We start from the raw sequence: 15,584 nt of genomic DNA, 5'->3' as shown, positions 1-15,584 counted from the left end.
ATCCAAGTAAACTCATTTCTCCTCTGAAGATGGTGGTGTCTCATCTGTTCTCACCTCTCTTGGGAAAGGGTTGGTGGTGAATCATAGAAATGTGCTCCACAGAGCATCCTGGGCCACCTACTCCAGGCTGGGAGGGGAGAAGTACCTGAGCCCAGAGCACCTGGGCATCCAGCTGCGATCCCTGCCTGCCCTTGGGAGTCCTGGTACAAGGGGTAAGCAGAAAATTCGAGGGCTGGGGGGGTAGTTCAGTGGGTTTCATCAGCAGCATGGCAAGAGTAAATAAAAGGGAAATCCATTACACCGATTAAGCTTAGCAAAGCTTATTTGAGCAAAACAAAACAAAACAAAAAAAATGATCCGGAAATCGGGTGACCAGAGCCACTTCTGAGAACTCCAACCAAAATGTGATCTGTGGGCATTTTTAGAAAAAAAAACAGAAGTAAGGTATTGGAAACAACTTAATTGGCCACAACTCAGTCAACCAACCAGTCAGTCGGTCGGTTAGAGCTTAACTGGTCTGCTGGGTGCAGCTTAATCAGTTGACTCCTGAGGCTCCAACCAGACAACGCTCCATTACAGTGACGAAACTGTACTTGGAGTTGGTCTATTGGGCTCAGGGCAGGTGACCAGTTTAAATCAATGGCTGCCTGCCACATTGCACTTCATACAGGTTGCATATGCCTCATCTGAAATGCTTCAGACTTCAGAGTTTTTCTGGTTGTAGAATATGTTTACCTCCACTTTACCTGGTTGAACATCCTTAATCCAAAATCCTAAATTTCAGAGCATCTCTGAATTTGGGATCAGGGATGTTCAGCTTATATTAACTTTAGAAAATACCCAAGCACAACTGAATTCAATTAGATTCTTATAACATTTCAATGAAGCTCGCTATGTATTGCAAAGGAGCTATTCCAGGCATTAGTCAGCTATAAAATGATTAATGGAGAGAAATGCACACACATTTCAAAAGCGCATGGGTTTAATGAGCTGTTAAAAAGTTTTTATAAGCTGCTTCACTTTGTAAAAGAAAAACTTTTTCTACACTCACAACATGTCTGACACCCAATGTGGGATGTCCAGGGCATCCACGCTTGGCCACAAATCTGGGTGGTCCTCCGACCTCCTCCTCCAGTTTGGTCCTGGCTCACAGAATTCAGGGAGTCACTTCCCTGGGGCTCACTGGCTTATTCTAAAGGGTACAAATGAATGGCCAGACGAAGAGGGGCCCAGAGCCGCGTCCAGGAGGGCTCTGCCCATAAGAGCTTCTGTCCCTGTGGATTTGGGCTATGCTGCCCTCCCAGGACTTGGGGGGATTCACCAACATGGAAGCTCTCCAGACCCCATAGTTTAGAGACTTTTTTTTCGTCATGCAGGCAAGATGGATTTTCTACCTGATCTTCGCTGCAGGATGGGCTGGGGTGAGGCTGAAAGTTCTAAGCTTCTGATCAAGGCTGGGTCCTTCTGACCAAGCCCCCATCCGGAAGCTATCTGGGAATCCACCAAGAGTCCCCCCATCAGGAAGTGCCAAGGAATTAGAGAGTCCTGCAGAAAACGCTCCCATCACCCCCATCACTGAGGAAACCACAAGGATTTCAGGAGCTCTGGGTCAGAAACTGGAATCAGAGAACAAACAATATATTTCCTTTTATGGGATGTAATAATATGTACCTTAGTCCCTGAACCTCAGCTTTGTTCATCTGGGAAATGGGGATGGATAACCAGACCTCTCACTTTGGTTTTCCCCACAAGCAGACCATGAAGCAGAGATCTGAGTGCAGAGGCTGTATTTGGGAAGTACAGGGAGTAACAGCAGGATGAAAGGAGTACCAGAGGTAGCAGATGAGGGTGCGTTAGCCAGCAGATGGGGGTCAGTCCACTGGGCAGAGGTTTGAGGCCCATCCCTCGGAGTCACACACCCGTCCCCAGCCATCAGTCTTTGCCAGTGGTGAGGGGTGGTTTTTGCAGAAAAGTGGGGGCAGAATAACCCTCCATGGTTTAAAAAAGTCCTAAGGGCCTGTGTCAGTGATACATGTCTGTAATCCTAGCTACTTGGGAGGCTGAGGCAGGAGGATTCTAAGTTTGAGGCCAGCCTCAGCAACTTAATGAGATCCTGTCTCGGAAAAAAAAAAAAAAGTAAAGGGCTTTTACTTTACCACTGTAGTTCAGTGGTAAAGCATCTCTGGGCTCAATTCCCAGTACCAGGGAACAAAGGGAAACCCCAAGGTCCAGAGAGGCCCCTACTGGCAACAGGGAATCTGTCAGCACATAAAAGGCTTTTAGCAGCTATTTGGGGTAAGGAAGCCATTAAAGTTACTTGACCTCTCAAGCAAAGCAGAACATGTTGTGATGCAAAACAATGCAAAGGAGGGGACATTTTCATGGGGACAAGGAGCCTCTGGAATCCTCATCTCAGACTGCCATCCACATGGGCACATTTTGAAGGATGGGAGAGAGCTGCAGCATTCGGGAATCAGAAACTGAAAGAAGAGCTGGGCTGTGAGGAGGGGGGGGAGGGGGGAGGGGGGGGCTCTGGCTGGGCATGTCCAGCCCCCGCTCAGGAGCAGCCAGCTTCACCGTTGCCTTTTCTGTCCCAGCTCAGAACCAACCAGAGGAGCGCATCCATTCGCAGGCCGAGGACATAAGATGCTTCTGTTGATCTGCCCCAGCTTCCCATGCCCACCACCTCCGGGTAGAGCGCTCCGAGCCTCCCTCCAGCCAGCGCAAAGCTTCCCTCTCCACCACCTGCCCGAGAGTCTCTGCCAAGCGCAGATCACGGTGGCCAACCCTGCCCCTGCCAGCTCTGATGGACGGTGTGTCTGCTCATCACCCTGCGGGGAAGTTGTAGAGGCTGGTGTGGCCGCAGCCAGGGGCCACGAGATGATCCAAGCAGGTGATGGAGACTAGGGAAGGGAGGGCTGGCGCCCCCAAGAGTGCCCCATGGCACTACCGGTGGTCACGGTGATCATGGGGCCAATCTCTTTGAAAGATGACCTGGGAGCATCTGTTAACATGCTTATCCCACCTACCCCGCCAAATCAATGTCCCTCTCGCAGGAAGGTACCCTGTGCAGAGACCAACAGGTGTGTGTGACCTCGTACTATCTCTGGTTACAGAAAATTGGCAAAAACCTAATTTTCCATTTGCAGAGGACGTGGTCAAGATATATTTTTATTTATTTACTTTTATGTGGTGCTGGGGATCAAACCCAATGCCTCACACCTACAAGGCAAGCGCTCTACCACTGAGCCACAGCCCCAATCCCCCAAGATTATATATATATATATTTTTTCCTTTAATTTTTATTTTTTTGCCATGCTGGGGATTGAACCCATGGCCTTGTGCATGTGAGACAAGCCCTCTATCAGCTGAGCTCTGTCCCCAGCTCATAAGATACATTCTTAAGTGAATACAAGCAAGGTTCATAAGAGCATTTGCTGTATGCTATAATTCTAAAAAAAAAAAAAGATATAAACATGGGATTAGCTACTTGCTGAATGCCATCTGTCAAGATGGCTGCCTATGGCAGGTCAGGACTGGGGGCTGGGATGGAGGAGGGGGACATACACACTTGTCGTTATACTTTTTTGGGTCCTTGAACTTTTATTATAAGCAATTATTATTTTCATGATCAAAAAAAAAAAAGTGTATGGAGACTGTTCCAGAAAAACTTGATCCCAGGAGGTGACGACCAGCACCCAAAATGCCATGAGAATGAAGATTCGGATACATCCAGGGTCACAGAGTACCATTTACTGGGGACTCAGTTGAATTCCTGCAATTTGGGTCAGAAAGAGGGGTTAGAATAGAAAGGATTTCACCCTGGCTAGAAGATGTCTGGTTTACTCCAAGCTAACATCAAGGCAAGGAATCAGGTGCTTCCCTGAGCCAGGGTTGGTTGTAGAGCTCTGCATACCCTCTAATGTTTTGTCCACTTACGGTTTTCTGGGAAACCAGGCTGCAGGAACCAGCTAAGGATCCTCTGGGCAAACATGGTGGTTATGACCCAAGGCGGCTGCTGTTATGAGAGGTGGAATCCGTCTAGGCCCACACCCCTTTCCTTCGGGCTGAACCAGTTAGTGTGTTCCTGTGTCCTTGTAGCTGCCACCAGTGTCTGCATCCAGGCCTGAGGACTTGATCCCCAAGGCTACTTTGCCATGTTAGAAGCACCAGGGAATGGGGTTGTATAACTACCCCAGCTCCCTCGCCCCTTGGCTGATGCCACTCTGGGGCCTGTGCTTTACACCATCCGCCATGGTCTCCCTATTTCCTAATTGGTTCCTGACATTGAAGGACATACTCTTATTGGTTGCCTTCCTTCCCTACACCTATTACATTACATATATCCTCCAGAACCTTGTCTCAAGGTCCATGTTTGGGAGGGACTCCCACACCCTTAGCCAAACCTGTCAGATGACTCACAAAAAGTGAGTTCAAAGCTCCGGTGTCAGCACACAGCTAGTGAGTGAATCAAAAGATACCATCAGAACCTAAGGGTGAGACAGGAAAGAGACCAAGGCAAAGGCACATTATCCAGAAAAGTTGCCCAGGGGACTGGGCTGCCCAGGCAGGCTCCACGGATTTCCTCTTCTGCCCGGTAGACAAGGGCCTGCAGGTTGGAGGGACCTTGGGCTTCATCAGCCAGTGGGCCCAGCAGAGAAGTGCTGAGCTGGGCTGGCTGGGCCTCGGGCTCTGGAACCCCTGCCCAGGGGCTGTGGCAGCTGCTGAGCTGAGTTCCAGGACCTATTGCTTGTTCCTCCAGTGACAAGGGGCCTCCAAGTGACAGAAGGAACTGAAAGACCAAGGTGAGGCCACCATGAAGCCAAAGCCTTTGAGATTCTCACAGCTTTCTCTCTCGCTCTCCTCCCCTCTCCCTGGATTTCTGTCCCCTCTCCCACCAGTCAGGGACACCTGGGGTCCCTCCAGCTATTGGGAGGACAGTGCTTGCAGTAGACGGCCAGGCGATGGGGGGGCAATGGGGGGGTCCCCTGCCCTGCTTCTCCCCAGCCCTCTTCTCCTTTCCCCTTCCAACCTCCTCCTGGGAAACAGATGCTGCTGGAAGAACTTGCCAGAAAGTCCCGGGTGGCTGAGATGATGTTTCGCTGTCAGGGCTGCTGAGATTTTATCCCGACACTCAAAATTATTGATTTCAAAGAATTCTGTGGCCTTGTTGGACCTGGGCATCCAAGGGTCGTGGTCTAACTTCCCAGCAAGGGTGGCCCAGGAGTTGAGGGACAGTGGTTCCTGTCCCGAGGTTTCCTGCAGGGGAACCTGCTTGATAAGGCGGTCATGCCTTAGGGGGGACTGTCCCTTCCCCTCCCTGCTGAGCCCCTCCCTGATGCTATTTCCTGTGATCTCCTCCCAAATTAATTTTTGCCCCCAGACCTCATCTCAGTGTCCACTTCCTGGTGGGGAGCCCAGGGGCTGAGGGAGAGCTGGTCGGCCTGGGCGGCCAGGACAGGGTGCCACAGACGGCACCACAGTCATGGATTTTCTCACAGTTTTGGAGGTCTGAAGTCCAAGGTCAAGGCAGGGTTGGCTTGTGCAGAGGCCTCACTTTTCGGCTTGCGGATGACCCCCTCTCACTGTCCTCACACGGGCTTCTGTCTATGCGTACACACCTCTGGGCCTCTTCCTCCTCTTTGTAAGAGGACACCAGACCTGTTGGGTCAGAGTCCCTCCATTCGGACCTCACTGAACCTTCCTTACCTCTTTCAAGGCTCTGTCTCCTCCCGCAGTCACGTTGTGGGTTAAGGCGTCAATCTATGACGTTTGGAGGTGGGGACACAATTCAGTCCATAACAGAAGGTTACTGGGCAGGACCAACTCAGCTAATGAAGGGAAGGCCAGCCAGGCCAGCCAGGCCGTCAGAGACCAGTGCCCATGGCGACAGGAGAATGGCCGGCCTGATTCTAGAAGGGCACTGGGAAATCCAGACTTGGGAACCGCACCCGATGGGGGGTCCTAGGAGATCCACACAGCAGCATCCTGGTCCCAGCCAGCAACCCAGAGGGTATGGAGCAGGGGCTTGGGCCCTAAAGAAAGGGGCAGTTGGGAACAGAGAAGGAAGGACCTGGGGCCACCAGCCATAGCCCAGCATTGAGGACACTGTCAGGGCCTGACCTGGCCAGTGTCCTCAATCCCCTCAAATACCAAAGAGGAGTCTCAACAGATGCCACCAGTAGAAATGGCTCCCGGGGTGGGAGAGAGGTGCCCCCGTGTTTCACGAACAGGAGATCAGAATCACTAATCATAAAGGGGGACAGGGACTTAACTATATGAAACTTTGGGACTTTTGTTCATTAGAAGATACCTGTCAGGGAATGGAAAGGCAGTTGGGAGATTTTCTCAATATACCCATCCTGGGCTGAAAGAGGTCCCCCAGAATTCACTGTCCACCCGGAACCTCAGAATGTGACATTATGCGGAAGGGGTTCTTCGCAGAGATCATTGTTTAGGCTGAGAGGAGGTCTTGACTTGGGCTAACCGGGCGCCTGGGATCCCGGGGACTGGACAGCTAAGGCAAACTCTAGAGCAGGGTGTCTGGAAGTGGTGCTGGATCCAAGGCCCAGGTTTGTACAGGTCAGAGATTTGTTTTCCAGGCCCACCCGGCTGGGCAGCCCCAGGGTGTGGAAGCAGGACGCAGACCTTGCTCGGAGGTGGGGACCAAAGGAGGGGCTCTCACTCAAGGAGGAAAGTTTCAGGGAATGGACCCCATTGGTGAAGCACAAGGAGAAGTGGGGTGATTTGTGACAGTCAGCTATCATTTCTTAAAATGAAAGACGTTCTGAATAGCAAAGGGGGATGGGGAAGGGGGAATGGAAAGTGGTGGCTTCCATAAAACATTCCTTTAGTCATGCAGGTGGCCATGCGGTTGGTCTCAGCTGCTCGGGAGGCTGGGGCAGGAGGATCAAAAGTTTGAGGCCATCCTCAGCAAGTGAGTGAGACTCTCAGCACCTTAACAAGACCCCCTGGGAATGCGGCTCAGTAGTAGAACAACCTGGGTTCAAACCCCAGCACCAACAAAACAAAAAACCCCAATTCCTTTAACCACATGATTTGTTTTGTTTAATTTAGCACATAGTTTTCCTTCCTCATCATTATTTCATTAAAATGTCACAGATCACTTCACAACAGGGATGAATCCAGTGAAACACAGAAACCCCAGTGGTGTAGGTTGGTCTCTCCGGGTGGCTTCTTTCTTTTTATTTGATACCAGCCACACCCTCAGCCCTTTTTCTTTTTATTTAGACATAGGGTCTCGCTGCGTTGCACAGGGCCTTGCTAAATTGTTGAGGCTGGCTTTGAACTCGCGATCCTCCTGCCTCAGCCTCCCCAGCCGCTGGGATCACAGGCGTGCGCCACTGCGCCCAACTGTGCTATGCTTTTGATACAACTGGCAGCTCAGTAGTAGGTTTGTCTATACCAGCATGGCCACAAATATGTGGGTAATGCCTTGCACTGTGGCGATTTGACAGCCATGATGGCATCAGCTGGTAGAAATTCTTCAACTGTATTGCAATTCTTGGGGACACTGTCACCTCTGTGGCCCCACCATCTACTGAAATATCATTCTGCTTCATCTCTGTGTGTAGAAAAGTGTGTGGATCAGAAAAGTTCAGCTCAGTGAATTTTCACAAGAGTACAAAGGTGAACCAGCCTCTGGCTCAGGGGACCAGCAAAGCCCCCCCCCCCCAAACCAGACCTGCCTCTTGAGCCCGCATCCGGTCACTGTCCCCCAAAGCACCATCACTATCCTGATTTCCATCATTCTAGGTTAGTTTTGCTTGTTTGGCCCTTGATACCCACGGACACCCAAGATATTACTTTTTTGCATCGGGCTTCTTCTGAGGTAGGATGTGAGACACGTCCATACGACTGTGTGTCATCATAGTTCATTTTAATTGCTGTACAGCATTGTATTATGTAAACAAATGACTATTTTCCATTCTACTATTGATGGACATCTGGGCAGTTTCCAGTTTGGGGCTACTACAAATATTGCTGCTTTGAAAAAAGAAAAAGTATTGAGTGTTGCAGTCAATGTCCTTTGGTGAAGGGTTGGAGGTGTAGCTCAGTGCTCACCCAGCATGCATCTGGCCCCAGGTTGGATCCCCAGCATTGCAAAAAATTACAATTAAAAAAATCTTTTGGTGAACGTAGGCACATATTTCTGGTGGGCATATACATACTAAGGGTTAAATTTCTGGATTATCAAGTATGTGAAATTTTGGCTTTATGAAATACACAGCCGTGCACTGAATGAAGATGTTTTGATCAATGATGGATCACGTACATGATGGTGGTCTCTGTATGATTGTATCGCCTGGTGATGCCGAAGTCTTTGTTGGTTAAGTACCCTCTATGCTGTTCACAGGATGACAAAATTGACTAATGACAAATTTCTCAGAGTTGTTCTGTCACTCATTTATTGTGCCACTGTACTACCAATTACGTGACTTGGTTGTGAGTCACATCCCCGCTAACTTTTGGTGTTGTCCCTCTGTTTACTGTAGCCATTCTGGCTGGCATGTGCACGGTGGCTTAAGTTTGCATTTCTCTGGTGGTTGATAAAATGAAGTCCCTTTTATCTGCAGTGTAGATTCCTTCTTTTGTGAAGTGTTCAAGACTCAGCCATTTTCCCAACACATTGCCTTCTTCTTGTTCATTTATGGTGCTCTTTATGTATTCTGAGAACAGAATCCCTTTGCAGATAGACGACATCATATTCATTTCCTAGGGCTATGGTAACAAATTGGCATGAATTGGGTGGCACATAAAACAACAGAAACTTATTCTCTCATGGGTCCGGAGGCCTGAGTCTGAAGTTCAGGGCAGTGACCTCTCTGAAGGTGACAGGAAGACTCCTCCTCCGCCTCTTCCTTCCTCCTGGTGGCTCCTGGAAATCCTTAGCATTCCCAGATCGCTGTTCCTGAGACTGGAGTAGATCCTTTGCTCCAGTCTCTGCTTCTGACTCCCCTGGCCTTCCCCTCTCTGTCTCTCTATTCTAGTGGCCTGATCTTTTTTTCCGTTTCTGGGTACCAGGGATTGAACCCAAGGGTACTCGACCCCTGAGCACATCCCCAGCATTATTTTGTATTTTATTTAGAGACAGGGTCTCACTGAGTTGCTTAGCGCCTCCCTGTTGCTGAGGCTGGTTTTGAACTCACAATCCTCCTGTCTCAGCCTCCCAAGCTGCTGGGATTTTAGGTGTGGGCCACCGTGCCTAGCTCTAGTGGCCTACTCTTAAGGACACTTATTGGATTTAAAGCCCACCCTAATTCTGATCTCTTAACTAGTTACATCCACAAAGACCCTTTTTCCAAACGAGGTCCCATTCTAAGGTCCTGGGTAGATGTGCCTATGGGGAGAGGGGATTATTCAACCCAGCAGAGATGTATTAACAATTTTTTCTTCTACCCTGAAGATTACCTCTACTTCTTAACTGTATCTTCTAATGAGTAAAAGTTCCAAATTTTAATAGGGACCAGCTTGTCATATCTTCCTCTTTATGGTTAGTGCTTAGCATCTGTTGGTGAAACATGGGTCCCCTGCATACACAGCTATCTATTCTCAATGGTATGCCAGAGGTGGCCGGTAGAGGTCCCCCTCCCCAGAATTCCCAGTGGAGGTGAGCTTTGTCTACTCAGGGAAATAGCCTGTTTGATGATTCATCTTGCATTACCACCTTTTCTTCCCTGCTTGGATTTCCTCTTCCTTTACTGGTATCTTCTGGAACCACATCAAATCAAATCCCCTCCCCCCGCACACATACACACACAATCACTTGCCCTGGAATCCTTGCCTCAGAAGAACCCAAACTAAAATGACAGTCTTCAAATCTGCCTCAACCCCAACTTCCTCATCTTCCAAAAGAGGAGAAAATATGCATCTTTGTGCAGAATTTGAATGCTGGGCACAGTGGCGCACGCCTGTAATCCCAGCAGTTTGGGAGATGGAGGCAGGAGGATCGAGAGTTCAAAGCCAGCCTCAGCAAAAGCGAGGCGCTAAGCAACTCAGTGAGACCTTGTCTTGAAATAAAATACAAAATAGGGCTGGGGATGTGGCTCAGTGGTCAAGTGCCCCTGAGTTCAATTCCCGGTACCCCCTCCAAAAAATAAATAAAGAGAACTTGAAAGAACCCCATCATAGTCTCAGCCATCCTGGGTTAGGATGGGTTAGGTAGTAAGATCCCTGGCACTCGAAGCAGTCAAAACAATCTGAATATCTACAAGAGAGGTGTTTGAAAAGGGTTGAACTAAGAGAAATTAGTGGTCCCATCTCTCCATGGAAAATTCTATGATTCAATATATGGTCAGTACTCCTTTTCTTTCTTTCTTTCTTTCTTTCTTTCTTTCTTTCTTTCTTTCTTTCTTTCTTTCTTTCTTTCTTTCTTGGTGTTTTTGTTTTGTTTTGTTTTGTTTATGTGTGTGTGGTACTAGGGACTGAAAACAAAGGCACTTAACCCCTAAGCCACATCCCAGCCCTTTGTATTTTTTTTAATTTTGAGACAGGGTCTCACTAGGTTGCTTACAACCTCACTAAGGTTGGCTTTGAGCCTGTGATCCTCCTGCCTCAGCCTCCAGAATCTCTGGGATCCCGGACGTGTGCCACCGTGCCTGGCGTAAACTCAGGAGTTAAAGAGGCGTATTTTAGGGACATATTAGGGCATGGGAAACACTAGCTCTGGCCTGACAGTCCTGCTCTGCCCCTGCCTCAGACTCTCCTGCACAGATGTCACCAACCTATCTAGAACATTCTTTCCCTGTTTTAGCTGGATTTGCCTAAAATACAGAACCATGGGTCACCCTGGAGGTCCAGGAGAGAGCCGGGGAATATATAGTTGTAAAACCTCCAGATGATTGGCATAACCTCTCAGTTTAGAGAGCCTCTAAGCTAGATGCGAGGTCTCAAGTGGCCCCCACCAGCTCTGGCATGGCTGCAGGTCAGGGCACGGGCCTGGAGGCCTGGACCATGGCTCTTGGTCGTCCCTGGTTGGGCTGCTTTCTGCTGACATCTGAAACCAGTTAGGCCTCACCAAGAGATAAGCGAAGTTCAGAAGGCAAACAAAACCTCCCGAGAGCCAGAAATCTATCAGGAACAACCAAGTGAGCTGTCGCGTGCCTTGGGTCAGTTCACTGGAATATTTCTTCATTTCCTCCACTTCCGTTTCTCAATCCAGAAAGTGTTGACTCTACCAATGTCCCCGGGCCCGAGACTCCTACTGGTGGCCAGAGCCCCTCTGCTCCTCCCAGGCAACCCTGGCCCCCCTTCCCTGGGCTGTGGGTTATGAGTCCATTGTTCAGCCAAGAAAAGCCACTTCAGTTTCCAACCACAAAATTCTCTGGAATCCTCTTCAGGGACCGCTCAGCCTCCTAAAAGGGGGTCAGACAGGAGCAGTTCGGTAGACATCTGGGAAGGGCCCAGCTCCGAGGGCCATGAAGAGCTTTCCCCTGGTTCCTCCCATTCTCCTGGCCTTCCTCCTGAGCGTCCACACATATGTCCTACGTACGTAGCTGCCCCACCCTTCCCCGGGGGCTCCTTTCCAGAAAGGACAGTCTCAAGCTTCCCTCCTGTTTTTAGGAGACAGTGACACGGATAAATCATGCTGTTTCCAGTACAGCCATAAGATGATCCCCTGGAACTGGGTGCAAGCCTACCAGTTCACCCAGATCAGCTGCCCCCAGCAGGGCGTGATGTGAGTATCTCCTGGGCATGCTTTCAGGGTCCCTAGGCCGGCCATGTCACTGGATGGGGGTACCCAGCAGACACCCCCTCAGCGGCAGAATGAGAACCTGGGCTCCTGGGTTGGGTCCTGCCTCTGTGACAACATGCATGACTCGGAGCTCTGTTTGGAGCCTGCCATTCACACCATGGGCCAGGCACTGCGTGACCTGCAGACCCCGCAGGCTCATGAAAGAAAAGGGGCAAAGGTATTTGCACAACAGAGTTGATCTTGGTGGTGATGAGTAAAGAAGACAGAGAGAGAGAGGATGAAGGAGCTTGTCCCAGGCCCAGGAGGACCTGACTTGGCATCTGGAAGGTCTCCCTAAGGAAGGGACCCCAAGGATGAGTGGGAGGACATTCCAGAGAGGACCAAGGAGCATGGGAAGAGCCAGAGGCAGGGGGGAGGATGAACTGTCAGCCTGACAAGGGGGAGAGGCAGCCAGGAAGCGGGGTCAGGGTAACAAGGGAGCTGACACAGGATCGGGGCTCCTGGCAGGATTCAATAGGGTCATGTATGCAAGTCCTTCAGCACCGGGACTGGGCACAGCACATGGACAAGAAATGGAAGCTGCTCCAAGAGCAAACCCCAAGCGGGAACCAAGGCTCCTGATCACCAGAAAATATGCAGCAGGGAGAGAAGAGGCTCCAGGGACAAACCTGAACGTCATCATTTTAGACAGAGTTGAGGGTAGAGACGAGGACATTGAGAGCCTATACAGAGTTGGGGGAGCTCCAGGGCTCAGGAGGTCCCGGCTCTTCTCCTTCAGGTCTTGAGGGGCTTTCTGGGACTTTAAAGACATCCACACTGAACCGACAGCTGGCAAAGTCCCTGAGCTGGGGTCAAAGCAGAACTCTGTCACAAGCTGGGGGACCTTGGACAAGACAAGATCCCTCCATTCTAAAATGAAGGGGACAGGGAGCTCAAAGTTGGAGACTTGGGGACATCAACCATGGCCCCCCATTTTTAATAAGCTCACAGTAAGGAATGCAGGAACCACATATAAACAGCTACAATGAGCAACTCAAGATGATGCAGATGAGAATTAAGTGGAGTGGTGGTGTGGGTCCATTTCCCGGTGAGGAAAATATTCTCCCACTGATCTTGGTGTCAGCTGGATGAGCTATAAATATACTAAAAGCCATCGAGTTGTGACTCACTTTCATTGGATGAGTGAAATAGCGTGTGAATTGTGTCTCGGGAAGGCTGTTGTAAATGGCAGGTACAAGACACAGGTTGCAGATTAGACCTGTGGGCAAGTGTTTCCTGGGGAGGGGGGCCTCCGAGCCTGGCTTCCTATGGGAACAGAGAGGAAGAAGAGCAGGGAGAAGAGGGGGTAGGGACAGAGTGTGGCAGGCCTGTGGGAGGGTGGCAAGCTAGCCAGGGAGCTGCCCGGCCCTCTCCCCCTCTCCCAAGGGAAGCCAAGGGCTCCCTAGTCACTTCTGTCTTTATTTCACAGATTCACCACCAAAATAGGTGAGAGAGTCTGCGTCCAACCGAAGGAAAAATGGGTGCAGAGATACATTTCTCTGTTGGAAGCTCAGAAATAATCGTGACTCTGCTGAGTTTCCAGTCCAGGGACGCCTGGACCCTGCTCTTGGCCCTGTTCCCCTTGGTGGAGCTGGGGCAATCTCTGCAGAGGGCCTCCTGGCAGGGAGGGAAGCATGATTTCCACCAGAGTTTTTCTTCTTTTTTTTTTTAAATAAAGGTTTTTCATGAAGACTTGACTTGTTGTTGATAAAATTATTAATGGATTAGAACTTGATTTTTTTCCCCCCTAGGAAAGGAAACCAAGTCAGTAGGTGTTAACCAGCTGCCTGGCAGGTCCCTAACCCCTGAACTGACCCTGTTATTGAATTTTACAGTTTTGTTGTTGTTTTTGTTGTTGTTGTTTCATAATTGCAAAAAAGACAAATTTATATACATTTTGGCAAAAGGCTTGGCATATGTTCTAACATTGTTGAGAAAGGTAAGTTAGGTTATTTGGAAAAGTAAACCCTGCCTAACATTTCACAGTCCATTCATGCTGGGTACCTGTTGCCTCACCGTACGGGAAATGTTTTTAGAAAACGATAACTGTCAGGTGCTGTGGTGCATGCCTGTAATCTCAGCAGCTCAGGAGGCTGAGGCAGGAGGATTGCAGGTTTGAGGCCAGCCTCAGCAATTTAGTGAGGCCTTAAGCAACTTAACAAGACCCTATCACAAAATTAAAAAAAAAATAAATTAAATAAAGAGGGCTGGGCATGTAGCTCAGTGGTAAAGCACCCCTGGGTTGAATCCCCAGTACCCAAAACACAAACAAACAAAAAATCCCAGAAAGAAAAAGAGAAAACCAAATACTAATCAATGAACATGAATAGGTTCTACCTACTAACCCTAGGAGGTCAATGTCTTAACTAGCCCAAGTAAATTCTTTTTTTTTTTTAAAGACAGAGAGAGAGAGAGAGAGAGAGAGAGAGAGAGAGAGAGAGAGAGAATTTTTTAATATTTATTTTTTAGTTCTCGGCGGACACAACATCTTTGTTTGTATGTGGTGCTGAGAATCGAACCCGGGCCGCACGCATGCCAGGAAAGCGAGCTACCGCTTGAGCCACATCCCCAGCCCCCCCAGTAAATTCTTTTTAAGAAATAATTATAGATTCACAGGGGTTGCAGCCTATGGAGAGGGATGGGCATGGTGGCGCCCACCTGGGGGAGGGGTGGAGCTGAGACAGGAAGATCACAAGCTGGAGACAGACCTGGGCAACTTAGACCCTCTCTCGAATAAATCGATAGGACTGGGGATGTGGCCCAGTGATAGAGTGCTTGCCTAGCATGTGTGAGGCCCTAGGTTCCATCTCCAACAACACAAAGATAATAATAATTATAATAATAACCTGGGGAGATCAGGTGCACCCTTCCTCAGTCTTCCCCCATGGTTACATCTTATAGAATTATCATACAGTGTCAAACCAGGGAGATTCACATTGGTAAAAAGTGTGTGCATGACTCTATCATTCTGCCATTGGATCACGGGTGGATTTGAGTAATCACTAGAATCAAGACACAGAAGGGGGCTGGGGCTGGGGCTGGGACTTAGTGGTAGAGCGCTCGTCTAGCATGTGCGAGGCCCTGGGTTCGATCCTCAGCACCACATAAAAAAACAAAATAAAGATATTGTGTCCATCTACAACTAAAATCATTTTTTTGAGAGAGAGAATTTTAATATATATTTTTTTTTTAGTTCTCGGCGGACACAACATCTTTGTTGGTATGTGGTGCTGAGGATCGAACCCGGGCTGCACGCATGCCAGGCGAGCACACTACCGCTTGAGCCACATCCCCAGCCCCTTAAATATATTTTTTAAAAGTAAAAAGGTACAGAAGGAGCCCACCAGAGGTCTCCCCTTCTTGCTTTGTTTTTGTCCGTTGGCAATGCAGCAGACAGAACCCAGGGTCACAAGGCATGCCAGGCAAGCACTCTGCCTCTGAGCCACCCCAGCCCTTGCTGCCCTTGGCCGTCACTCCTTCCTTCTTGCCCCAGCTTGCAGCACCCACTACTCCACTTTGCTTCTGAGCTTGACCTTTTTCAATTCCACATATAAGTGAGATCATGCAGGATTTGCCTCTGCTCGGCTCATTTCACTTAGCATAATGTCCCCCAGGACATTTATGATGTCAAAAATGGCAGGATTTCCTTCTTTCTTAAGGCTGCCTAATGTTCCATTATATATATATACACACGTAGGTACATAGATATATTCCAATGTATATATAAACATATTCAAGAGGCTGGGGATATAGCTCAGTTGGTAGAGTGCTTGCCTCACATGCACAAGGCCTTGGGTTCAATCCCCAGCACCACCAAAAAAAAAAAAAA

The 15,584-nt window shown here is 49.2% G+C and overlaps 1 protein-coding gene across 1 annotated transcript; it reads left to right on the top strand.

Moving 5' to 3' along the window:
* Positions 1 to 11,374: 11,374 nt before the first annotated feature.
* Ccl26 (C-C motif chemokine ligand 26) lies at positions 11,375 to 13,357 on the top strand. The gene is made up of 3 exons (XM_026396964.2): positions 11,375 to 11,508; positions 11,584 to 11,698; positions 13,185 to 13,357. The coding sequence occupies exons 1-3, from the start codon at positions 11,439 to 11,441 to the stop codon at positions 13,273 to 13,275; spliced, it is 276 nt and encodes a 91-aa protein (XP_026252749.1). The 5' UTR covers positions 11,375 to 11,438; the 3' UTR covers positions 13,276 to 13,357.
* Positions 13,358 to 15,584: the final 2,227 nt, after the last annotated feature.

The sequence above is a fragment of the Urocitellus parryii genome, chromosome 9, assembly GCF_045843805.1.
Source record: "Urocitellus parryii isolate mUroPar1 chromosome 9, mUroPar1.hap1, whole genome shotgun sequence".
In the NCBI taxonomy this organism is placed as follows: domain Eukaryota; kingdom Metazoa; phylum Chordata; class Mammalia; order Rodentia; family Sciuridae; genus Urocitellus; species Urocitellus parryii.
This window is presented reverse-complemented; position numbering and strand designations above follow the sequence as displayed.

Excerpts from the sequence above, each read along its gene's own strand:
- Ccl26 (XM_026396964.2), top strand. The coding sequence starts at position 11,439 with ATGAAGAGCTTTCCCCTGGTTCCTCCCATTCTCCTGGCCTTCCTCCTG. Across the intron at positions 11,509-11,583 it reads CGTCCACACATATGTCCTAC|GAGACAGTGACACGGATAAA; the intron begins GTACGTAGCTGC and ends TCCTGTTTTTAG. Across the intron at positions 11,699-13,184 it reads TGCCCCCAGCAGGGCGTGAT|ATTCACCACCAAAATAGGTG; the intron begins GTGAGTATCTCC and ends TTTATTTCACAG.